Source organism: Sarcophilus harrisii, chromosome 5, assembly GCF_902635505.1.
Source record: "Sarcophilus harrisii chromosome 5, mSarHar1.11, whole genome shotgun sequence".
Taxonomy (NCBI): domain Eukaryota; kingdom Metazoa; phylum Chordata; class Mammalia; order Dasyuromorphia; family Dasyuridae; genus Sarcophilus; species Sarcophilus harrisii.
The window spans coordinates 8,033,346-8,059,121 of record NC_045430.1 but is presented as its reverse complement, the minus strand read 5'-3'; the positions used below and the strand labels follow the sequence as shown (position 1 = coordinate 8,059,121).

Sequence of the window (25,776 nt, the reverse complement as noted above, 5' to 3'; positions counted from 1 at the left end):
TTGTCCCTCTCTGCCCTCGCTGGTAACAATAACCATCAATCCAACAAGCTTCTAGATTTGGCAAACTCTTTCTCTCCATTATCTCCTTTGATCCTCACATGTCCTAGCAGCAGGTGCCAGAGATATTATTTCCATTTTGCAGATTAAGAAACTGAAGCTCAGGAAGAATAAAGGGCTTGCCCTGAGCTTGTCCAAAGTTAGAGTCAAATCCAGGTCCCTCAGGTCAGTCCCAATGCTTTATATAGTATTTGAAAGTTTACAAAGCATTCTACAAAGATTAAATCATTTGATTTTCACAACAACCTAGGGCTGTTATTATTCCCATTTTACAGATGGGGAAGTTGAGCTTATGAGAAGTTAAGTGCCTTGTCCTGGGTCACTCAGCTGGTATATATGTGTGTGTATATATATATATATATATATATATATATATATATATATATATATATATATAAATTCTTCCTGATTCTGAAGTCTTTTACTCTATCCACTGGACCACCAAACACTTCTACTGTAGTCTGGGAATTTCCAATTTCCAAATGATTCAGGGGCTCATGGAATAAGGTCAATGTCTGGGTGATCCAAACGTGGACAAGGGATCCCCTCATGACTCCCGGAGAGTGGAGAATACCTTTGATGAGTGTTGGTCTCTCTGTTTCATGTCTTGATATCCTTTAATAAATCAGGAACTCACTGAGCACAGTTCTCTCTGTTTGTTTCTGTAGAGCCTCCTAAAGGAGACCCATAGCCAATCAACAGAACTTGTGTTAATTCTCCATCCACACAGGAATAGCCAAGTGGATGAAGATGTCATACTATGAGATAGACACCTCATAGAATTGGTCCAACAATATCCATATCTCAGATGATGCCAGTAGACAATGAGCTGGTCCAGGAATTGAGGAGAATAAGTTGGATGACTTTTGGATTGACTATGATCAGTAGACTGTGGTGACAGCTCCAGGATCAAATATAAAATCTTGTTTGGCATTCAAAGCTCTCCATAACCTAGCTCACTTCTCTATTCCCAGTGTTCTTACACCTTACTCCCCAAAATGTACTCTCCAATCCAGTGACACTGCCTCTTGGCTGATTCAAGTACTCGAACCTCCACCTCTCAACTCTGGGCATTTTTCTCACTGTCCACCATGTCTGGAATGCTTTCTCTCTTCATCTCTGCTTCCTAACTTCTTTTATGTCTTTAAGCCTTGACTTTTTGGTTCTTTTAAATCTCAATTAAAATCCCATCTTCTATAGGAACAATCTTTCATTTTTAATTTTCAATCTAATTTTTAATTAAAATTTGATTTGATTTAATTTTTAAACAATCTTTCATTCTTGTGGTTGTTTAATTGTGTCCAACTCTTTCTGACCTGATTTGGAGTTTTCTTGGCAAAGAGTGATTTTCTATCTCCTTTTACAAACTGAGACCAGGTTATGTGACTCACATAGCTATGACATGTCTGAGGTCAAATTTGAATTTAGGTCTCCTCGTGCTCTGACTTTTAACAATCTAGCAACCTTCAAGCTTTTCTTAACATCTCTCAATTCTAGAACTTCCTCCTGTTTTTATTTCTTATTTATTCTGTATATAGTCCAATTGTACATATTTGTTTACACGTTGTCTTCCCCTTTAAACTGTGAATTTCTTGAGGGCAGTAAACTCTCTTTTGCATCTTTTTGTGTCTCCAGTGCTTAACAAAATGCCTGGTACATTAAGTATTTAATAAATATTTATTGGTGATGAATTTATGGGCAGGACTCACCAAGGATGTGTGGGCACAAATGGGTAGCGATGTGCTTCTTTGGAGGAAACATTTAAATCAGTGAGATGACAGACCCATTGGTATATTGGGATAGACTCTTTTGCTGGTTATTCTCTACTAGGAAGTATTTGAAAAGTTGCTTAGGAACTTTGGGGCTGGGGGAGTGGAGTAGGGGGAAGGGTAGACAAAAGAATAACTCGGAGAACAGCACTGGAAGCTACCCAACCTGGTAATTCCTATATGTTTAATTGTTTTTTTTTTATTATAGCTTTTTATTTACAAGACATATGCATGGGTAATTTTTCAACACTGACCCTTGCAAAAACGTCTCTTCCAACTTTTCCCCTCCTTCCCTCCATCCCTTTCCTTATATGACAGGCAGTCCCACACATGTTAAACATGTTAAAGTTTATATGCGTAACAGTGAACGTGCTGTTTCCCCCAATAAAATGTAAGCTACTTGCGGGCAAGGATTGTTTTGTTCTTGCTCTTGTATGCCCAGTGTTTAGCACATAGTAGATATTTTGTAAATATTTGCTGAATTAAATGAGAATTGACTTCCTCCGTGGGGAAAAGGACTAATTGTTCTTTCGCTGGCCAAGATAGGCAGGGATTCTATTTCATAGAATCACAGTTTCTCAGAGCTAAAAGTAATTCTCATCCATCTCCTGGAAAAAGCACAACTACCCTCTTTAGCATCCTTGATCCACCATCTTGCCTGTGTTTGATCACTTCTAGAGATGGGGAACTCACTCCCTGTCCAAGGCAACCTGCTTCTGTCTCAGGCAGCTCTAAGTGGGATGAAATTCCCCCCAACCCCTCTTACTTGGAGCTGAAGGCTCTCTCCCTGTTGCTTTCCCCCCATCTGTAGCATTGCCTCTCTTTGCAAAGATGAAAATGATTAGCAGGACGAGAAGCATTCTGGGCAGCTGGAGATGAGTCATGGCAGAACTAATGAATTCTTCCCCGTGGTCAGATTTGCTGAAGTAGAGAGATGCAGGCGTGAGTTTCAAATTCAGAATCTCTTATGCCTTATTCCTTGGACCAATTTCTCTTTTCCTTTTCTTTATACCGGAGTCCACAAAGCTTCCTCTAGTTGCAGCCCTCAGAGGGACAAGGCAGTTTGACTGAAGCTGAATGCATGGAATGGAGCCCCTTTTTCATCTCTGTTTATTAATTATCCATCTCTTCTTCCAAGCCCAGCTTTCCTTCTGTGTCCTCTAGAAAGTCCCAGCTGAAAGTGATCTTTTCTTATTTATATTTCTCCCATGGCCCAGAGACAGAGGCTCTGAGCTTATATCTATCCATTCAATCTTAGGGATTAGTCTCCCCCAAATCGCTTTCTTTTTCTCATTCACCCTATTCACTGGTACTCCTAGAAAACCTCAGAAAATAACTTATGTTTAGGTTGCCACATATATAGGCAAAGGAGTCTCCAGAATCTGTATAAATACTCAAAGTAGCCTTCTCTAATGCAGGGTTGGGAGGGAGAGAGGGAGACAATTCAAAATTTGAAATGTAACAGAAGATAAATATAATTAGAAAAGAACAAAAAAAAAGAAAAAAAGAAATTCTTCAAAGTTTTCATGTGAAAAAATATTCAGGTAACCCAAATATATTAGGTATGAGACAGCTTTTATTTTATCACCATGGAAAATGAAGAAAAATCTCAAGGACTCATAATACCTTATAAACAAGTTGTGCAATTCTCTTTCCCATGGTTAGCACAAAATAGAAACTTCATAAGTGCTTATTCATTTTCCTGACTTTTAAATGGATTCTACTTTTCCATGTCGTCCCTTAGATTCATAGTTTTGCTGGGATTTGAGCTTCCTTTAGAAGGAAAATGAATTTGGGGTCACTACACAAGCAACTTTCTTTCCCATCAGGTCCGCCATTTTGGAATGTCTTCTAATAATGATGTAAAATAAAGTCCAAGCTTTCTTATTTTCCTGGAGTGTGGCTGTAGTCCCTTGACGTTTCTCCATCTGTGGTGGCAGGGTACAATTATCCCATTTTTCAATGGAAGTACAGTGTTATTCAAAGAATATTTGACATGGAGTCAAATGAACTGAATTTAAATCACAGCCCTGACACTTACGGGTTGTGTGATCATGGGAAATTTGTTGGACCTAAAAAGATGAGAAGACTATTTACCTTCCCAACCTGCCAGGGCTGTCATTAATCAGTCAGTCAGTAAGTATTTATTAAGTGCTTCCTATGTATCAGACACCATTTTCAATACTGTAGATGCAAAGAAAAAGGAAATAAATGATCTCTTCCCACAAGGAACATGTATTCTAATGAGGGAAGGCCATGTAAATAAGAGTAGATGGAAAGTTGTCTCTGAGGGCAATGGTGCTATAAAGTGCAAATGAGAGTTCTCATTATTATTAGTCATTTGAGTGTTCATTTTAATTACCTTGTGTCACATTTCCTTATATATATGACTTCCTTTCATGTGATATTACTCATGAACGCTGAGCTCTTGCCAAGATGACCTATTTGCCTTTTCCCAAAATTCTCACTCTCTTACTCACCTTCATATCTTTGCAAGAGACAGTCCTGATGGTCCAGATCTAGGGAAGGTGACAAAGCCCATGAGTCCTTAAATTGCAGGCAGGCTCTGTCCCATTGGTGTGGCCCTCTACCAACCAGGAAAGGGCATCATTAGTGAGATGCTTGGGGTAGGCTCTGGGGAAGGGGATGGGCCCTTCAGAGGGCATCCTGCGGATGTCCCTGGGGTTGGGGTCATCCTTCCCACTGGGGGAGAACTGGATAATTTCTCAGGTCCCTTCTCGCATTAAAACTCAGTTAATTCTGTCTTATTTGTGCGACAGGTATTGATGGAGTGGATCAATAGCACCCTTTTTCGGGAACACATAGTAGTCCAAAACCTAGAGGAAGACTTGTTTGACGGCCTTGTTCTGCATCATCTCCTGCGTAAGATGCCGATGAGAGAAAGCCTCAGTTCATGGCTTGGTAGAGCTGGAAGGAACATCAGGGATGATCGTGTCCAGCCTCTCCTTTACAGATGAGGAAAGAGAGGTTCAGAAAGGGGGGTGATCAATAGGAAGTCAGCATGATGCAGTGGGATGAACAAAAAATTTGAACTCAAACCTGGGATTCAAACCATTAATCTGTTCTTTCCTGGTGATGTAATGTTGGGTCAGTCCCATCCTTTCTGTGTGCTCAAAAGCATACTAGAATGAGTGTGACGGAGGATTCCTGAGGCTATCTCCATCTCCCCTCTTTTGTAAATCAGAAAAAATGAAGTTCAAGGAAATGTCTGGTCCCAAATCACACTAACAGTAAGCATTGGAAGTGAAATCTTAACCCAGGCTCTCTGACTCTGAATAGCACTGCCTCATGCCTCAGTTTTTTCTGTAAAATGAAAGAATTTGATCTCCAAGTCCCCTCAAAAATGTGAATCTCCAATCCCAGGACTCATCCAAGCTCATACAGTAAATTAGCAGTGGAATTGGGCTTGGAACCTGGGTCTGGGCTTGGGTTCTGGCTCCTTCACCATGCAATAGCCCTTTCCTGATGGCCAAGAAATGACCTGTGTATTTACTGTGTGTGTCTGAGATTGTAGGAGGCTTTCCAAGGAGACATCAGTGTCGAGGTGGACGGGGCAGCTGAAGGGAAAGGGTACCAGGTTGTTCTGGGATGGCACTATCTGCGTTGGTTTCTAGACAGCTTTGGGGCAGGAGAAGCAAAAGCAGAATCACAAGAAGTCAGAGCTGGAGGGACAGGCCAGAGCCAAGAGGTCAACCTTTGAGGAAAGGCCTCTGTAACTCATTCAACAAGTAGTTATCTAACCTCTCCTTGAATACTTCCAGGAAGGGGGAACTCACTATCTTGTTAGGCTGGAATGATTTACACAAGAATTACTCATACCTGTTTTGAGCAAATGAAGGATCAGAGCTTTTGACATATTCCAGGAAAGGTATTCAGCTCAGATTGTTTTGTGTTCTGAAGCCTAACCCAGTCCTGACAAATTTGCTGTTCTGTTCCCAGCACTGGCATTCCAGGTTCTAAGGCCCCTCCTAGCTCTGACCTTTTCTGTTTTAAGTCCTTTTTTTAAATCTCTGATATTTCATTTTCTAAGATACTTACTAGTCCTGATGTCCCTGTTCTAAGGCCCTTCCCCGTGCTGAAATTCAAGGTTCTAAGTTCCTTCTAGCTCTGACATTCCAAGTTCTAAGATAATAACCAGCCTTGATGTTCTCTGTTTTAAGGCCCTTCCCAGCTCTGACCTTCACTGTTTTAAGGCCCTTTTATCTCTGACATTTCATTTTCTAAGATACTTAGCCCTGATATTCCCTGTTCTAAGGCCTTCCCCAGCACTGACAGTCCAGGTCCTAAGCTCCTTCCTAGCTCTGACTTTGAGGCTGTTTCTGAGACCTAAAGAAAACTGAAGGACTTAAGTTCCCTACATCTGAGACCTTCACTGTCCTATTGGTTGTACCCTGGCTTAGTTCTTGTTTTCCCTTTTTCTCTGACACCTTCAGAGAAGCTCGCATCTATCACATTGGAGGTTGAAGAGATCGCTTTGACGGCTAGCAACCAGAAGAGGAAGCTCACTATTGTACTGGAGGCGCTGCACCAGTGTTTGCAGCTGGAGGAGAACTCGGCCAAATGGAATATGGAGAGTAGGTATCACTTATCTCTGTCTGACTCTTTGCCTCAGCACAACATGATGGAGGCTCTGGTCAGAACTTGCTTATAAAATCAGGTGGAACTTCTGAAGGCAAGTCTCCTGTCTATCACCTGGCCTAGAACTGGAGAAAGTAGTAAAGATCCCCAAGTAAGAACAAAGTTCCCTTTTTATTTTTAAATTAGAATTGTGGTTTCATTGGTGGTGAGAATTCCTAATTTTCCTCATTAATAATTATAATTAATAATTTCCTCATTCTCTTTTTCTCCTATAACTCATAGACTTAGAGTTGCCAGAGTTAATAAAAGGTTGAGGTGATTTGTATAGGATCATATAATCATTACAGATCAGAGGCCGTATTCCACAAAATTCCTATTTCTGAAACATTTTCACAAAGTGCCTTCCTCTAAGGGACAGAGAAGACATGAGTCTTTATTCTCCTTTGCCCTGCATCCTGATACTCCTCCCTCGGTCAGTGGGACTGGCCCTTGTTTAATAAAGTGATTTAATGGGACATTTCATGACTCAAGTGTAGTTTGTGCTACCCCAGACACCACAACTTTTAGTGATGGCTGTGCTGTGAAGGGGTCTCATATGGCTCCAGATTCCAGTTCTGACACTCACTGTGTGACTTTGAGAGACTGACCCCCCTTCTGCCCACCCTTGGTCTAAATCCTCCGAGAGTGGGTTTACCAGGACATAGTGCAGGGGGACTTATCACCAGAGGCACTCTACCTCTCTTAGTACAACCTAAGGCTGCAGGATAGCTTTTATAGAAGCTCTGCTACTCCACTGACTCATACTGAACCTGTGGGCTATTAAAACTCCACTTTTTCTTTTCCCCTCCACGTTCCAGTTCTTCTTCATGTGGACTACTGCCTCCCCTGCCTCATGCTTAATTTAATTCTGTTCGATTTCAACAGGCATCTTCAATAAGGACTTGTTGGCCACTCTCCATCTCCTGGTGGCCATGGCCAAGCACTTCCAGCCGGACCTGGCCCTCCCTGCAAATGTCCAAGTGGAAGTAGTAACAACTGAGGTAACTGGATACTTGTGGAGACCAAGGGGCTTTGACACTCTCTTCCTGAATAGATCTTTGAGCACTCATCACCTTCTCCTTCCTTCCTTGCTTGTTAGAGCACCAAGAGTGGCTTAAAGACCGTGAAATCTGTGGAGCAGATCACCGATTGCAAGTAAGCAAAAGGGAGAGGAGGCACTGACTGGGACATGGGTGGGGATCTAGCAAAGGAGACTGAGAAGGAAATGTCAGCACCCTGCCAAGAAGAGCAGAGGAGAAAGCAGCCAGGAAAGGGGCTGGTCAATAATGACAAGTGTTGGGGAGAAGTTGAAAAGAGGCCATTGGACTGAGCAATAAAAGGAACATTAGTGATCTTGAAGAGAACTGGTTCATTTGGGTGGTGGTGATAGGAAAGAGACTTCTGGCTTGAAAAGTGAATAGGCTCCTAATTCTGACCTTCCCTGTTCTAAGCATCCTCCCAGGACTGATATTCCTTTTTCTAAGACTCCTTCCCAATTCTGACATTCCCTGTCCTGAGCGTCTTTCAAGTCCTGAAATTTCCTGTTCTAAGCTCCCTCCTCATTTTACCATTCCTTGTTTTAAGGCTTCTCCCAGCTCCGATACTTTGTCTCCTAAATCTCGTTTCTGATATTCTTTGTTTCTGTGATTGAAACGCTGAAGAGAAAGATATTTTAAAATGTGATATTAAAAAGTTTATATGTGCTGAAGAGTTAATTTACCAAGTCCCTTCCCTCAAGCATCCTATTGATCCAATAAATTCCCTTTCTTTGCTGACTGAAGCACTCTACAGGGGAGTGCTGTGGCATCCATTCTGAGTGTGACAGCAGGCCTGAACAAGCCTCTTGTCCGCCTTTTGCACAAAAGGGATGCCCATGATTTGTTCCATATTGGCAAGGAAAAATCACCCCCATTTCACAATTGAGGAAACAGACATCTTGTATATATATATCAATGTATATAGGATCACTCAGCTAGTCGGTGATAGAACTTCTGGTCGCCAGTAATTAATTATTACCTGACAAACGGCCATTTTTGGTAAAGTGAGAATTAGGGGTTTCCGTAGGAAAAGCAGAAAGCTGAGCGAGACATGGCAAGAAATCGCCTCCCTCTCAGCGATGCCATAATGAATAATTATGATCATCTTATGCTTCTTTCTCTCTGGGTCATAAAGCCCCCTTGTTTTCTGTGTGGGATGTAAGATAGTTCAAGGGATTATGTCCAGAGTTAAGGTTTATAACCCTTTCACAGAAGGTAGCTTCTCCTAACCCGCCATCTCCATTTGTTCTGCGTGTGTGAGCATATATGCCCTGCAGTTTGTCCAGAGGTGCCGGTGATGGATGGTCCAGGTAAAGCCTCTGGGATGGCTGGAGCCCCGTCAGCTTCGCTGACTCCTGCAAACCTCTGCGGAGGAGCTGCTGACTCGGGAAGCTCTGCTTGAGCCACTTTGCGCTGCCCAGCCTCCCGCTGTGCTTAAGTGGGGCCGCAGGCGGAGGACGGATGTTAGCTGCAGATGGGTTCTTAACCACTTTCTTTTTTCTTTTTCTTTTCCTTTTTTTTTTCTTTTTTGTCTTTAGCACGGATTCAGATCAGCAGTCAAGTAAGTCTTTCCCTCCAGGTGAAAAAGCGGAAATCTCTTCCTATTACTCAGTTGTTTCTAGAGACATACATGATGAATGATCTTTCCTTGTTTTTAATTCCATTTTGCCCTACAAACATTTATCAAACATCTCTTATGTTCTTGGGGAGGGGAAGCAGGTCATAGATAATAGAGTCACTTAAGAGCCAGGAAAATCTGGCTTCAAGTCTGGCCTTTGACATCTACTTACCAAGTTACTTTTACTGTCAGTGCCTCAGGTCAATGTCAGTGGATGAAATGCTTTCATAAAGGGATTTTCTATATTGGAAAGTCTCTATTCTGAAAAAAAAAATGCCATAGACCTTAACTTCCCTAACCTTCATAAAACTATAGGTCTGATTTGGATACTGAAGATATCAAAATGAAAAAAAAATTAGTTTCTGCCCTCAGAAACTTTTTTTAAAGAGTCCTTTATAGGGGGAATACATAAGCTAGTCTCATAGTCTAGCATGTAGCTCTCCAGTGTCCTGTCTATTTGTCTGCCTCCCTGCCTGTCCATCTGTCTTTTTGGCAATGGATTGTGTTGGAAATGGCAAGGGACTGAGAGTAAGAGACCTGGGCTCCAGTTTTAGTCTCTAGCCCCCAGAGAAGGGAAGCCCTGTAATGACAGCCCTTTCTGGCTCAGCCTTTCTTCATCTCGCAAGTAATAGAATCCTAATGAAGCTTTTATTGAATATGTTTCTGCAGAAGTCGACATCTTTGATGAATTATTTAAACTGGCCCCAGAGAAAGTGAATGCTGTCAAAGAGGTAAATGAGACCCCAGTTCTTCTGAACGCCAACACACAGCAGCCCATTGCAGGTTGTTCTGGGAGTCTCAGTTCTATTTTTTTCCCCTCTTTCTCATAGGCAATCGTGAAGTTTGTCAACAAGAATATGGAGCGTTTGGGGTTGTCTGTGAAAAATATTGATACCCAGGTAGGGACTCCCAAAATAGTACCTGGGAGGCTGGCTACCAAGCTCCTCACTTTTCCTTTGGATATTTATTAAAAATAAATTTTCTGCTCTTATGATAACTTGGGTGATGGTTGGGAAATACCTTTAGCTTGAAGTAGACAGAAAGATTCATGTTGATAAGTCCTTCCCTATAAAGTTGTGATGCTTTTCTCATGTTAGGGACTATTTCTTTTTTCCTTTCAACAAACCCTTGTGGGGTTGGGGAAAGGCGGTTAGAGTGAGATTCAACAGTATACTCACGATAGAGCACTATGCATGGTGCTGGAGATATAAAAGTGAAATAAAACCTAGTCTCTGACCTTAAGGAGCTTAGAATCCATTTGTGGGTATATGACATGGAGAGGTTTCATGGGCTAGAGGAGAGAGAGTTGGGAAGATAGGCATTCTTGGTTCAAGTCCCACTTTGGACCCATCAGTAAATCACTTAATGTCTCAGTGTCTCAGGCAGCTCTCTATGGACATGGGTTGAGCAAAAAGTACTATTCAGTGGGGGCAAAAGGAATTTCATCACTGGGAATTATCGGTGAGTTGTGTATCCCCCAAATATGACAGACAAATGAGTATGATGCAAAGAACAAAGAGAGACCGAGGGAAAGTGCTTTAGAAACAATTAAGGAAGAAATCACATTGTGTGGGGGAGTTCAGGGGAGGTTTCATAGAAGAGACAGCATTTGAGCTGAGCTACAAAGAATGAAATAGGGAGATTTGTTGTTCCAGACATGGAGATGCTGATTGCTCCAAGGTGAAAGATGCAATGTTGCAGTCAGATGAGAGGTAATAACCTAATTTGGCTGGAGAGTAGACAAGATGAAAGGAGCAATGGGAATGAGAGCTTGGAGCCAGAATCTGGAGGATGTTTCCTCCTCAACTGAGATTGTATTTTTGTACTAGAAGTAACAGGGAGCCCTGATGATTTTTGATCATTATGGTAAATGATACAGGAAGCAATGAACAAAGACAGTTCTTTCTAGCAGCTTCACAGGGAAAGAGAGGAGAGACATAAGCCATCAGGCTAAAGGAATGATGGGATCAAGGAATTTTATTCATTCATTTCATAAACATTGAAGCACCTACTATGTGTTAGCTCCAGGATTGGAGCTAGAAAATCTTTCATTTCTCCTTGTGTCTTATCAACATTTGGACTCTGCCTGACTGTTATCAACAGACTGTGGATCTGTATCTCTCTATGCATCTTTATTATTCGTGGATTTTCGCTCCTGGATCTCTGCTATTTCTGACCTGCTGAGTGACCCATGTAAAAGGATCAGGTCCGGAGAAGAAGGAGAAACCATTTGGAGACGGATGAATGGAAGGGATGACATACAAAGCAGGGCTACTGTGTCACTCTTCAGTATCTGCTGAGAAACTCTTAGTCCAAGACAAATAGCAGGCATCCAAAAGTCATCTGAGGAAATTCCATTATGGAACTTGAGTGATGACTTGCCTCAGATAGCTGATTTCCTCCTTGATACCCCTGAGGCTTCTCCATGGGATTATATTAGTGTAGGTTGCAGTGACATCACGTACCACTTTCTCTCTATACACAGGCAGGGATTCATGGATTCCTTATGATGGCCCTATTTGATGACTGGTGTGAAGGTGACCCTGGGTTCTCAAAGGCCCTTCTAAAGGAATCTAGAAGCTATCAGGTCCCACAGAGGCTGAAAAAGCTCCTTTAAGTGGAAGGCAACTCTGAAGCTACCCAATCCTAGCCCCTCATTTTTATGCAACAAAAAACTGAGGCACTGAAAAGGAAAATGACTCAGTATCATAGGAACATAGATCTAGAAGTAGGAGAGATGTACTAGACTCCATTTCTACTGAGAAAACTGATTGCTAAATTTTTCAGTGTGAGCATTTAAACCTTGCAAATCAGCAAATCGGGACTTGGTTTATTGTTTAGTTGATTGTCTAGGCTTTAAGAAAGTAATGGAGAAAGTATTAGCAATGCAGATTGAACTTAGAAGTATATCCTGGACACAGTTTTTCTTTTGGAGACTTGGTTATTAGACCTTTATCAGCACCCCTACCATAAGTAACCTAAAAAGTCATCTAGTCTGACTACCTATTTTACAGATGAGAAATTGAGATAGGAAGATTAAGTGACTTTCTCAAGATCACTAAGATAGCAAATCATAGAAAAATAGATCTAAATATACACAATTACAGTGATGGTACTTAAACCATAAAGCCATATTTTTCCTTCCTCCATCTTTCCCTCCCTCCTTTCCCTCCCTCCTTTCCCTCCCTCCTTCCTTCCTTCCTTCCTTCCTTCCTTGCTTCCTTCCTTCCTTCCTTCCTTCTTATTTTTTTTTTTTTGCTGAGGCAATTGGGGCTAAGTGACTTGCTTAGGGTCACACAGCTAGGAAGTATTAAATGTCTTAAGACCAGATTTGAACTCAGGTCCTCCTGATCAGCAGGGCTGGTTCTCTAACCACTGCACCACTTGGCTGACCTTTTCCTTTCTTCTTTAAAAAAATTAGTTTTTTTTTATTTCTCCGGGAATTCCCATTAAGGAAGCTTTCTTTATTCAAGCAAATTGCCCCAAGCAAGACTTCTTTATGCTGTAAGTGTTCAGAGTTGCCAGGGACACTGAGAGATTAACTCAAGTTCCACAATCAGTATGTGTCAGAGGTAGGACCATTGTCTTGACTTTGAGGTTGACTGTCTAGCCACAATCCACAGGGTTTGGCTCCATGTTCTTTCCCTCTAGTGATGTGGAAGCATTTCGATCTATACCAGAGGAAGCACACACACACTCATACACACATAGAGCCCTCTTTGATATCAAAGACATCAAATATTAGACTCCTAGAAATAAATGGGATTTTTGTCCCCTTTCTGGCCACTCCCAGATGTACTGGAATCACAGCAGGGTAATAAAATACCAGAGCTCTAAGGGACCTCAGAGATCCATTCTGTCGGCATCTCTGAGAAGTACTTTATTTCCTTGAAGACTTCCAGTGAGAAGGTAGCTCATTCCCTCCTGGAGAATGTCATTTACTTATTGGAATATTTGGGTTTTTTTTCATCTGCAGAGCCACAAGTAAAACTTGTAGCCTACTTTCCTCATCCCTGTACAGGATATTGTCTTCCACCTCCTCCTGTGCACAGGCTACCCTCTCCTATGTACTACATTCTTCCTCTTCATGTCTACCTCTTGGAAGCCTTAGATTTCTTTATGACTCAGGTCACATTCCACTAAACTCCTAGCCTACAGTAGGTGCTAAATCAGTGCTTATTGGATTGAACGCAATCCATTTCTCAGCAACACAACCACCAACTAGCTCACTGTGCCTTCTTTCGCAGTTTGCAGATGGAGTTATTCTAATTTTGTTGATCGGGCAGCTTGAAGGCTATTTCTTGAACTTGAAAGATTTTTTCCTGACCCCCAGTTCTCCTGCTGAAATGGTGAGTTGCTTCTCGCAATCCCCAAAACGTACCAGGTGTCAAAGACACAAGAATAACAGTGAGACAATCTTTACCCTCATGCTCTTTTAATCTGATGGAAACTTTGGACAGTTCCAGTACCTGGCATAAGGTCTGGCAGGCAGGCAGACAGTCGATAAACTTTAATAAAATTCTCCTGTCAGCCAGGTGTTTAATAAATGCTTGTTAAGTGACTGATTGATAAAGTCACTTGAGAGTTCTGACCCATAGTGTCCTTTTCTGTCAAGTAGAACTGAAGCTAGTGGCCCTTCCCCTGCAGGGCACATGAGAAATACTAGACAGATGTGGGCTGCTCTTCCTGATGAAATCCCAGATGCTTGAAGAAGGGAGGTGAAACCATTCTGAACATCAGCTTTCTAGTTCCAGTTTCCTCCCATTCCCAGAGAGAGATGGATGGGAAGAAAAGATCTGTTGATTGCTTGCTCACTGGGGAAAGGGATTATAGGGGTAGATATGGAGGAATGGCCCCCAGTTTCCCCATGATGAAGCTGAGGAAGGGAAGGAGCCTTGGCTGGGGGACGACACACTGAGCCTGGAGGACTGACCTTTGTGAAGCTTTCATCCCCTCTTCCCCTTCTAAGCTGGGGTCTCTTGTCACCCAGAGCCCCATCAGGGCTTCCTGTCCCTTGTGTAAGCAGGAGGTTTCTGAACTAGATGAGCTCACAATCTGAGGAACTGCTCTTTCCCCAGGCAATGGCTGCAAATACATTTGCAAGATAATTAGATGCTTTTCCTTTTGTCAAAGCCTGTCAGGGTCCTTGAGAGATAGGACAACTCAACTAGAAGCTCAGAAAGAGAATTATAAAAAAAGAAGCCTGGAAGGGACCTTAGAACATATGGTGTTAGAACATGGACTATAGAACGGGGAATATCAGAGCTGGGGAGGGGCCTGAGGATAAGGGATATCAGGCTGGGAGGATAGGGAATGTTAGGGTTGGGTCTTAGAACAGGGGATGTCAAGAGCTGGAAAGGCATTAGAACATGGAAGATCAGACTGGGGAGGGGTCTTAGAATAGGGGATGTCAGAGCTGGGAGGGAGCTTACATTTTAGTTAGTGGGCCTCCTTCTTTTCAAACTTCTAGACTGAAGCTCAGAACAATGACTTGTCCAAGACCACACTGTCAGTATGTGGCAAGGCCCCCTGACACCCTAAGCCCACAACTTATTCTTGACTCCCTTCCTCGCCAGCCAGAACCCAGGAACTGTCTTAGGATTTCACCTGAGTTTCGGTGCCTCTTCCTTCTCCCTCCCCATCTTGGATGATCTCCATACCTTTCCCTGCTGAGGAAGAAGAGATTCTGTTCTTTCTTTTCTCATCTGTGGCCTTTTCTCTTTCCAGCTGCATAATGTTAACCTGGCCATAGACTTGCTGAAGGAAGGAGACCTCCTTCATTACCCGGTCAACCCCGAAGGTCCGTGAGAGCCTGGGAAAATGTTCCTGAGATGGGGTCAATTACTTTGGCCTTGGTAGCTAGAAACAGGCCTGGCCTTCCTGGCTGGCCAGAAAGCAGGCTCCTGGGAGCCAGGAAGCCCACGCTTCTGACTCAGCTGCTGCCTGTGCATCTGTCTGGATGACTAATGTCAATCAACAAACGTTTATTAAGCACTTACCATGTGTCAGGCTCTGTGCAAGGCACCCAGCATATAAAGAAACTAGATTATAGTCAGAAAGCCTGAAATTGTGTCCCAGATTGGAATCAGTACAGCATTACCTGTGAGCTTAAGCAGATATATCCTATGTCTGACTTTCAGTTTCCTTCTCGGGGGAATGAAGGCGATAGCATTTGCCGTGGCTGACTGCCTCGGTTTGTCAGAAATCTCAGACTTGGTCTTCAAGGATCAAAGTGGGGGTCAGTTCCAATCACAGACTACCTAGAGGAGCCAGTTTTGATTGGGAAGAGCCCCAGAAATAGCCACTTAAAATATCTAGTGATTATATCATGGGGTGCTCCATCCCCAAATCCTGTCCATGTCACTCCCAGGATACCACTTGTTGTCCATCGACCTTGCCCTGGAACCCATCATCATCATCTGCCTGGCCTGCTGCAACGGCCGCTCCACCTTTCCCTCCCTTACACTCCCTCCTCCCTATCCCCTCCACCATCATTTTTCTTATGATAGATCCACTCATGCCCCTGCTCTGCTCAACAAGGACTTCTATAAGTTTCCACTTCCTCTGCTTGGCCCTGGAGGACTTTTGTAATAATGCACCATCCTCCTATTCCATGTTATGTTCCAGAGCTCCCAGACCCCAATCTTTAGACCGCAGTCTTGCTCCTTGCAGTCTTACCCTGAGCAAGGTGCTTCCCTATCTGAGAACCTCACTGCCGTCATCTGTAAAAAGAAAGGTTTGGATCAGATCCTCTCTAAATTTCCTTTTGGTTCTTAATTGGCGATTTCACATTCTCCTGACTCTGGTAAATACCCAGTAAAAGGATTTTTTAAAATCTCTAATTACAGAGAAGGAAACTGAGGCTGGGGAGGGGTCATAGAGATTCAATTACAAGCCAGGGTTTCACACTTCCAAGTCTAGGCTGTCCTCCATGCTGTGGTCTGTGCCTTGCTTACTGGGCTGTGAGGAGCCTGGGGTGATTGATCCCCAGTAGGATTCTGCTTATCACCCGACAAACAATAGATATTTAATCAAGGTTTACCGAATGAACGAACAAACATAGAAATGTGCATCTCCCTCCTCTGTCCACAGACATCACCAATGGAGACACCAAAGCTACTCTGAGGGTTCTCTACAGCTTGTTTTCCAAACACAAGAAGAATGAGGTCCCCGAGGAGACCAAGATTGAAGTTGGGAGTTAGGAGTCCTTGAAGCTGGTGTTCCTCCAGAGTGGTTTGTGTTTCAGCCAATGCAGTCTTTGCATAAGTGTTTTACCCTTTAAGTAACAGGGATCTGTGAGTGAGAAGTCATGACATAGTTTGAAACCTGGGAATCTGCTTATGTTTTATTCCCAATAAATGTGAGCTTACCTCTTAAAAAATGTGGCCTTCTGACCTTGAATTAGAACTTAGTCCTTATGGGATATCTGACTGCCTGGGACATCTGATCATCTCTTTAACCCCTGTGATCATGAAGGCATGAGAAGCCTTCACCTAGGCTGCTGACAGCAGCTCTAAAGGCTTGTGTCTGGCTTTCTGATGCCCCAGAAGAAGCAGTGCTGGTGAATGGAAGCACCATTTCCATCACATAATCCCAGAACTAAGAGGGAAATCTGAGGTCATTGAATCCAGCCCCTATACATGTCAGAATCCCCTTTATTTCATTCCTGTCATGTGTTCATCTAGTGTTCCCTTGAACAGTTTCAGTAAAAGGAAAATCCCTTCCATCAATTTTTTGAATAGCACTTACTGTAATGTCTGGGCTAGCTTTCTGGAGGTCCTCGGGATCAGCCCGAGTCCTTGATCTTAGTGGAGGATATCTTGGTGTGATTATATCATTACAGCCTACTGAATATGTAGAGAACCATTACATCACCATGCTAAGTACTAAATGTAGATGAACTAGAGAACCATCATCTCATCAATCACACTGAGTTAACACCTTGTTGTAAGTATCCTTGTTTCAAGTATTCTTCTCCAGAGTTCCGGCCCTTTACACTTACTGTTAGGAAGCTTTTCCTTGTATCAAAGGACTGGAACTTGTCTCACTGGAAAGTATTATCTCGGTGTTCTGGTCATGTCAAGGAAGGTCTCTAACATTGGGTGGACCTGCTGCATTCAACTTATGGGAGAGTAAGGGTGAAAAGCACATGAGATGTGCAGACAAGAATGAACTATCACCTTCCTCTTTAGAGGGAACATGATCCTGCTGAGGATTCTACCATAACCCCCACATCGAGAGTAATAGGAAATGGGAGCTAAAGGGGACTCCAAAGGGGGAGGAAGCATGTCACTCAATCAGGAAACAGACAAGATTCCCTCTGTTATCCCTGATAAAGGATAATAGTCTCTAAGACACCTAGGAATGGGGAATTCACTACCGTTTACTAAAGAAAGGCTGGCTACATCACTAGTCAAGTCAGGTCAATGAGCATTTATTAAGCACTTAGTATGTATCAGGCACTGCATTAAGTGCTGAGGATATCAAAAGACACAGATCATGTTATCTTTTTTATCCTTCATGATTTTTGTTAAACTTCTAGTTATTCTAGAAAAGCCCTTTTCCTGAGATCTAGATGTACAGGGCCACTTGGAAGGGTCAAAGGAAAAAGGCAGAGCCAGATTCAAGGTTAAAGTATCCTAAAATATCAAAGCTGATAGAGCCTTTAGAACATACAATGTCAGAGCTGAGAAGGACCTTAGAAATCCATCTTCCTCATCGTCAACCACTGGAATTTATTGTTCTGAGATTCACAAGACATCTGGTGCCAACAAGTTTGAAAATAATCATCTTGCTTCTCCCAGAAAATTTAATTAAATCAGCTCACCAAAGGAACTGTATCTAAAACTAAATCCTGTGGCTATTTTCACATATTTTGTAGAAAAGAAATAAAAAAAGCTCTCCTTGGGGTGGCCTAATGGTCCTGCCTGCCTGTGGGGGAGCTCATGCGGAGCTTTCTCTTAACTAAGCCCTGGCATTTTCTGTTTTCCAAAGGAATCAAACCTTGCAGGAGGATTAAAGATGGTATTTTCAGGGCTTCATTTCTAGAGCCGAAGAGATTATGCCCAGAAATTGGCATTTTAGATAGAAAACCATCAAGGGAGAAAGGAACAGAGGAAGAGAGAGAAGGGATGTAGGTGGTATTCACAGCCCAAGGTCACCTACCATATAGGTTGTAGAATTGGTGCTTTGAGCTGTTCTTGATTATTCTTGGACATGTATTTTTACTTTTCATTGTCACCCTCATAATGCTTACTCCCATCTTGATGCTTTCACCTTTGTTGTTTTTTTCTATCCCTAAAAAAATCCCCCTCTTCTCTATCTCCTGGATGTAAGCCATCAAGAACCCATCTCCTTTACCCCACTCAGTCCACATGGATTTATCTCTCTTCTAAGTAGTTAGTTTTGGTCTGATCTTTCTTAGCACACAGAAAATGCCAGAAGGGACCTTAGTAAAAGCAAGGGGATCAGGGGTGGGGAGTGGGTAGTCCATAAGGTCAATACGATACAGATTCAGGAGGCAAGCCAGGGTTTAGAAATAGGGGAACTAGAGTTGGAGATTAGTGGGTAGAAAAAAAGATACAGTTAATAGGATTAGAGGTCAAGGTCCAGCCAGAGCAAATATGCTAAGGCAAACTCGGGAGCCTCAGAGTGGAGTCAAAGCCAGCTGGTATAGGGCAATCCTTAGGATCCAGGATTCTAGATTGTTACTGAATAAAGTCACAATGGCAGATACTCTGTGGAAAACCGTTCCAGGTTTCCACTTTACAAGCATCAGCAGTCATGGTCTGGACTGAGTTGCTGGCCAAGGTGCTGATTGGGCTTCCCAAAAAAGTCACCCTCATGCAGATGTAGGTCGTCACATCGTAGGGACCTCAGAGCATATCTCTAGTCCAACTCCTCCCTTTCCAGAGGAGAAAGATCTTAGGATTTCACATCTAGAGCTGGAAGGAACTTTGCTCATCTCGTCCAAATGACTCATTTTACAGATGAAGAAACGGGGGAGTCTTAAAGAGTTTGCTATTTGCCCAAGGTCACATAGTGACTCCACACTTCTCCATATTAGTGTTTATCAGTGTCACATGTCTTAGGCTGTAAGAATCCGAAAGAATCTAGATACTGACGTCGTATTATAGAGATACGCTCTACAAAATAACCATGAGGAGACAAGCGCCTCCTGGTGGTGATGATGGTAGAGGCAACACTGAGGCTTGAGACCTACTTTAATCCTAACTCCAGGCCCAAGGTGTTACTTCCTAATCATCCTTACCTTCACCAAGTGAGCATTCTCTGTCTACTCTTAGCTGAAAGTGACCTTTTGGGGAAGCAATACGGTGATAGACAACAAGAATTACAAAAACTGCTCATTCTCTTCACCACAATGAGTCCCCTACTAGCATGATTCCCTAAGGAGTTTATTAAAGTATGGAAAAAAAAATCAGGGGTAGCAGGCTATCCACAGCCAATTTTCTTTTGTTAATGACAAAACATTAGAAACAACCTGCATGCTGCTGATTGGGGAATGGCTAGAGAAATTGTGACATATGGACTGGAATGATATTGCCCACAAAGGACACGGTGAATGGGCAGAAGACAAAGAAATGTGAGAAGCCATGAAGCCGTGCAGAGGGAGGAAATCAGCACAGCCTGATGTAAATAATATGCCAGGAAGCAGTAATAATAACAGTAATAACTACATTTTGTAGCAACCGGCTTTGGTATCTCCTTTGCATTTAGTGTAGGATCATGTACATGCTCATGGATTATAGACATAGAAAGGTTCAGTCCCTCATTTACAGATGAAGAAACTGAGGGCCAGTGAGACAAAGAGATGTGTTCAGTGTCACTCAGGGAACAACAGATTTACCTCAGAATCAAGGCCCTTTTCATTATCATCCTATTGCCCACTTTCCTTTGGATAAGAATAGCATGTTTGCTTTTTTACAGATGTAGTAAGTTCCCTATAGTCTTATAAAAATCTCCCTGGTTTTGGGGACTTGGGCTTTCTTACAATAGAATGCTTCCATTTTAGACATACCTTTTCCCCCAGCATGGTCTTTAACCCTCTTCTGGGATTTCTACTTTTCCCATTGGTATTCTTCTCAGTACCTCTCTGTGGCAGCAGAGAGAGGAAATCAATCTGGCTTTTTTGAATCAGTCAATAAGCATTAATTAAGTGCTGATTATGTGCTGGATACTGTACTAAGCAATGAGTCCACTCTTCCCCCTAACACTCATGGTCCTGTTGTGTTTTATGGCTGTCCCAGAAATTGGGATGTTTGAGTGTGCATGGGGAACTGGGGTGTGTTGGCTAAACCCCTGAGCCCATTACAGATTTCTGAGGTTGGCAGGTCAGATTTTGAGATAAAAGGTATATTGATGACAGCTTCAGAAGACTTTAGCATTATAGTTTCATCCAAAGGGAAGTAAGGATATGGTCATAGCATAAGATAGTTAGGAGGAGAGAAAGCTGAAACACCATACATAGCCTCTTGGTTTTCTCCTTGATGGGAGGAGTTCTGGGAGAGACACTCAAGGAAACAGCCTGGGGGTTCAAGTGGTGTGGTCAGGTCCTTTCCAAGCCCAGAATCTTGCCTGTATCCTGGAATGAATATAGAGAATATAGGCAGAGTTGGTAGTTATTTATACTTTACATATCTATATTTATATCTATCTATTTATCTATCTACTATGTACCTAGTCTATACTCTCTTTACTCACATGCCCACACTTTGCTCATTCTCTCTATATTATAAATCTGCCACAAGATATCATTCATAGAATAATAAGCAGGAAGTTCTGTTCTTTCTTTCTTTAATTTCTTCCCATTACATTCAGCTTTACCCTCTTTCATTCATCATGATAGCTCACAGAGTTACTCTGATGGTAGTTTGGTGCTTTCCACTGACAAGGTACAGATCAGGTTGGTAGTGTCCATCTTCACTATTACCCCTGGCCTTGGTCCTGACCGCATGCTTTTAGTTCAGTGCCTGACTCATCGATGTATTTAGATAAGAGTTGGCTCTCTGGTCAGTCAGTTATTAGACTTCTACTTGAGATATGGCATTCTGAGGCCTTAGCTCTACCAAATTGTAAATGGAGTAAAAGGAAGGGAACATTATTAAGGCCAGCCGTCCCAGTCTCATGCTTCCCTTGTGTTCCCCATGGCATCAAGCCCAGGACTGCATGCACTATAGGTGCTCTGTAAATACTTGTGGATGGATTGGTGGATGAGTCACTGTGGCCCTGAGGAGTGAAATGGAAAATGTTCTGAACCTTGTACTGGCAGAAATGCAATCAGCAGCAGCTTCTGTTGCTCACCAGGAGGGTCAGGGTATTTTTGCTGAAGGAAAAAGAGAGAATAGAGGAAAGGGATAGAGAGAAGAATGAAGGAGGAAGGAACAGGGGATGGGAGAGTGAGTAGGGGAAAGGAAGATAAAATAGAGAAATGGGGATGGAGGAAATGTTAGAGATATAAAAAGAGGAGAAAAAAGGAGAGAAAAAGAAAAACAGAGAGGGAGGGAGATAAGTGGAGAAAGGCAGGGAATAAGAGAGGGAGAAAAAGAGGAAGAATAATCTTCATGATGGAGGGAGAGACAGGAATAAAGGGATAGAAGGAAAGTATTCAGGAAAAGAGGAAGAAAGAATGTGAGAAGAAAACAGAGGAAAAAAGAGGGACACAAGAACAGGAAGAGGAAGGGGAGAGAGGAAGAAAAAAGAAGAGTGCTTTCTTTCTCTTCCTCTCTGGAGGCATGGATATGACTATGTGTAAGGAGGAGTGTGGTGTGTGTGTGTGTGTATGTGTGTGTGTGTGTGTGTGTGTGTGTGTGTGTACTGCAGATATATGCAGTATATATCTGCATGCATATGGTTATGGACTGTAATGTATATTTCTGTGTCTGTATAGAAGGGAAAGGGGGCTGCAGGGAACATTAGGTTCTTTACACTGAGCAAACCCTCTTTGGGAAAGGTTCTATAGGATTTAAAGGGGGAGAATCATGAGAATGAGACATACTTTCTGGTGATCTTTGCTGAGGAAACTGATTGGATAAAAGACAAGAAGGAAGAAGGGATTGAAATAGAGATTCCAATCTATCTGAAATATTGTGGGATTGTAGCCTAGAGGCAACACAGGGCTCCCTGAAAAAAAGGAAAGGGCTTGGGACTTGGATCTAGGAGATACTAATTATAGTTCTGCCTCTTAAATGTACTACTTGTAAACCCAGAGGCAAGAGTTTACTTCTTGGGCCCTCAGTCTTCTGTTTTGCAAAATGGGGATAACAGTGTTATCTGTCTGACAAGGTGTCATGTTGAGGAAAATGCTTTGAAAACTTTAGAGTTTCTGGGCACTATGAGAGGATATTTTTTATTAATTCAGTAGTTCAATTTTACAGAAGAGGAAGTGAAGCCTAGAGAAGGGAAAGGATTTAGAACAAGGGAAGTCAGAACTAGGTGAGAGGTTAGAACAAGGAATGTTAGAGCTAGGAAGCTCCTTAGAATAGGGGATGTCAGAACTGGAGGGAGCTTGGAACAGGGGATGTCATAGCTAGGAGGGAGCTTAGAACAGGTGATGTCAGAAGTGGGAGGGAGCTTAGGACAGGGGATGTCAAAGTTGAGAGGGACTTTCCCAATTTGCAAATGAAAAAATTAAGACCCAGAAAGGATGAATGATCTAACAACAGAAGCATATAAATCAGAGAAAAGTAAGGCCTCCAGCTCAGGGTCCCAATGTAGTTCTCTCTCTAGAGTGCCATAATGCCTGGAGGAAATAAGATTATTTTTTTCCTTCCCACCCGCCCCTTCCAAATTTACCAGATGTTATCTTTTCTAGCTAATCTAGCTATTTTTTTTGGTAATAAGCAGTAAAAAGCCCATAATCCCCAAAGAGAAAGTGTGTCATAGATGAGGCACAAGCACATCCCAGGCTCCTCCTCCCATCTGCCTATGCTCAGTTTTTGGCATTAAAATGTTTGCAGCCAAGGTTGGCCTTACTTGCATGAAGCACTAAACTCTTCCCAGAGGATAACCTTGAATGTCCATCCAGCAGAGCTTTGCAAACAAAGGTAGTGACCAACCTGTCATGCCCCAGGGAGGTGCTGTGTATGGACCCAGATGCAGTAGGTGAGAGCACATGTCACACAATTTCTTTCAGTCTTAGTCATGTTAAGGGCTTCATCAGACAGAGAATAACAGAGAAAGTGGGTAGGTCACAGAATGAGATAGCAGGCTAACAAATGGATGGCCCCAATTTTCCACCGATGTCCATGCAGTGAAGAAGATCCAAGGAGATCTAGCCTGCTGATCTGAGCTTCGTGGAGAATTTATAGACAAGAGACATACAAGATGAGATTGTAATCTGTACCACGGGAAGACACATGTGCGTTAAGGAGACAAACAATGAATCCAGCCTTTTCAATGACTTCTGGATGTTGTTCAGTTTCATAAATTGAGAACTGTAAAGAACCTGGGAGATCATCTATTGCAACCCTTTCATTTTACATATGGGGAAACTGAGGCCCAAAGTGGTGTAGTGAGTTCCCCATGATCACACAGAGCCACAATTTGAACACAAAATCTCTGAATCCAGGACTCTTACACCAAATGATCAAATAGATAGTATTTGTAAAGCACTTAGCATAATGCTTGGAATATGGTAGGTGTTTCATAACTGCTGGTTCCCTTCCCTCCTTGCTTCGCCTTGTGCTCAAAAAGTTGACTGAATAAATCAAACACAGGGTCACAGAATCTCAGAGCTGAAAGAAACTTCAAAGGCTAACTAGTCTGAACTTACCCAGAAACCCCTCTATGGATTATGGTAATAAGTACATATACCACTTCCACTTGAACACTTCCAGTGACAGGGAACTCAGTACTTATGTAGACACCAATTCCTCTTTTGAATAGCTCTAGTTGTTGGAAATTCTATTCTGAACTCTTCAACTGAAAGTGATCTCTTCCTTCTCGTAGGAAATTTCTATTTTCCTCACACACCATTTCATCAATGCAATTTCTGAAAACCCAGTGCTATAAAGTAAATACAATAGCCTACATGGTATGACTAGAATAAAAGAGGATGGGCTTATCACTCCCCTCATTCTGGACACTCTACTTCTCTTAATGCAATCTAAGATTCCATTAGCTTTCTTGGCCACCATTTGGATTGTTGACTCGTAATTGTAACTCACAATTATGGAAATTCTAGCTCTACCTCCCTCCATCCTGTCCTTTGTAACATTTTTCCTGGTTCAATGAGTGAATGGATGAATGAATGCTCATTCATGCCTCCTTGTCTTTGCCCAATTTAGAATCAAATCCCATATTCTACTCACTAATTTGAGTCCTTCTAATTTTTGAAGTCCCAGCCCATGATTTCTTGATGCAGCTAATTCCACTTTGGGGCAGTTCTAATTGTCAAAAAGTATCTCCCTGATCATTCCAGTTGAAAGAGGCTTTCATCAGAAAACTTTCCCCTGAATTCTCCAGTCTTCCTGCCTTCAAATCCCCATCATGCCTCTTATAATGGAAAAAATGTTGGATTTGGAGAAATGCCTAGGCCTGCCTCCAGGGCCAAAAGGTCATTTGGACACCACCATAGAGGTCCAATAATTCCTCTCACTTTATAGATAATGAAAAAGAAACCCATAAAGCTTCCTTAAGATTCCACAAATAGCAAGTGGCTTATTTCCCAAATTCTTTGATTCCAAATTAAATGATCTTTGTTCCTTCTTTTCCTATCTATGTATGACTTTGGACAGGTCATTCAACAATATCAGACGTCAACTAGTTTCTTTTTAGCTCTTAATCCTATAATATCTTATTAACTTTTCATCTGTTCTCTCCTAGACTATAAGCTCCTTGAGGACAGGACTGTGTCTCTTTATCCTACACATTACTGAAGGCTGTGCTTGAAGGCATAGGTCTGTGCTCAGTATGTGTTTAATGTATAAGTGAACCAATCAACAAGAGTTAATCAATAAGCATTAATTAAGTACCTACTATGTACAGGTACCACTGTGCTAAATATTGGGCATACAAAAGCAAATAATTCATGGAGCATATTTTATATCTGGTAGATGGCACACATATATAGGTATATACAAAATAGATACAAGGCAACTTTAGGGGCCATGTTATCAGTTTATATTTATGAGATTCTGGTACAGTTGTCAAGGAGAGAAAACTTGAAAATCTTCCCATCAAACTTCTTAATATAATGGAGGAGGAAACTGAAGCTGTTGGTATTGGTTAATTCAAATTAAGATTACATAGCACATTAATGAAAGACTTAGGATTTAAATCAGGTCCCCTGATCCAAATCAAATGCTCTTTTCACTTCTCACAGACACTGCCATTTTGGTTTCAGTTAGTGTTGTTTATATGGGGGTATAAGTCCTTGAAGAGCAGAGTCTAGACCTTTACTGTGCCTTGTGGAAGCAAGCACCTTCCAATGATAATGAGGGTCAGGAGAATGATCACTGAAGCCTGAAACAACTTATTCTTATTCACTTAGGATTTTGTTTTTCAAGGTTTACAGATGGTGTCAAGAGGAAAGTTTGAAAAGAATGTAGATTGTAGTGGCTAGAAACTGGAAACTGAATGGATGTCCATCAGTTGGAGAATGGCTGAATAAATTGTGGTATATGAATATTATGGAATA

At 42.1% G+C, this 25,776-nt stretch overlaps 1 protein-coding gene across 2 annotated transcripts in view; it reads left to right on the top strand.

Moving 5' to 3' along the window:
* PARVG (parvin gamma) overlaps positions 1–16,500 on the top strand; it is a 28,965-nt gene extending 12,465 nt beyond the window's left edge. Inside the window, exons 4-13 of one of the 2 annotated variants that reach the window (XM_031941028.1) lie at positions 4,607–4,709; positions 6,281–6,421; positions 7,350–7,465; positions 7,564–7,619; positions 9,040–9,062; positions 9,789–9,850; positions 9,950–10,018; positions 13,367–13,468; positions 14,847–14,919; positions 16,212–16,500. In XM_031941028.1, the coding sequence (XP_031796888.1) occupies positions 4,607–4,709; positions 6,281–6,421; positions 7,350–7,465; positions 7,564–7,619; positions 9,040–9,062; positions 9,789–9,850; positions 9,950–10,018; positions 13,367–13,468; positions 14,847–14,919; positions 16,212–16,321 (855 nt within the window). In that variant the 3' untranslated portion in view covers positions 16,322–16,500. The remainder of the gene's footprint in view (positions 1–4,606; positions 4,710–6,280; positions 6,422–7,349; positions 7,466–7,563; positions 7,620–9,039; positions 9,063–9,788; positions 9,851–9,949; positions 10,019–13,366; positions 13,469–14,846; positions 14,920–16,211) is intronic. The other variant, XM_031941029.1, reaches the window with a different exon arrangement.
* Positions 16,501–25,776: the final 9,276 nt, after the last annotated feature.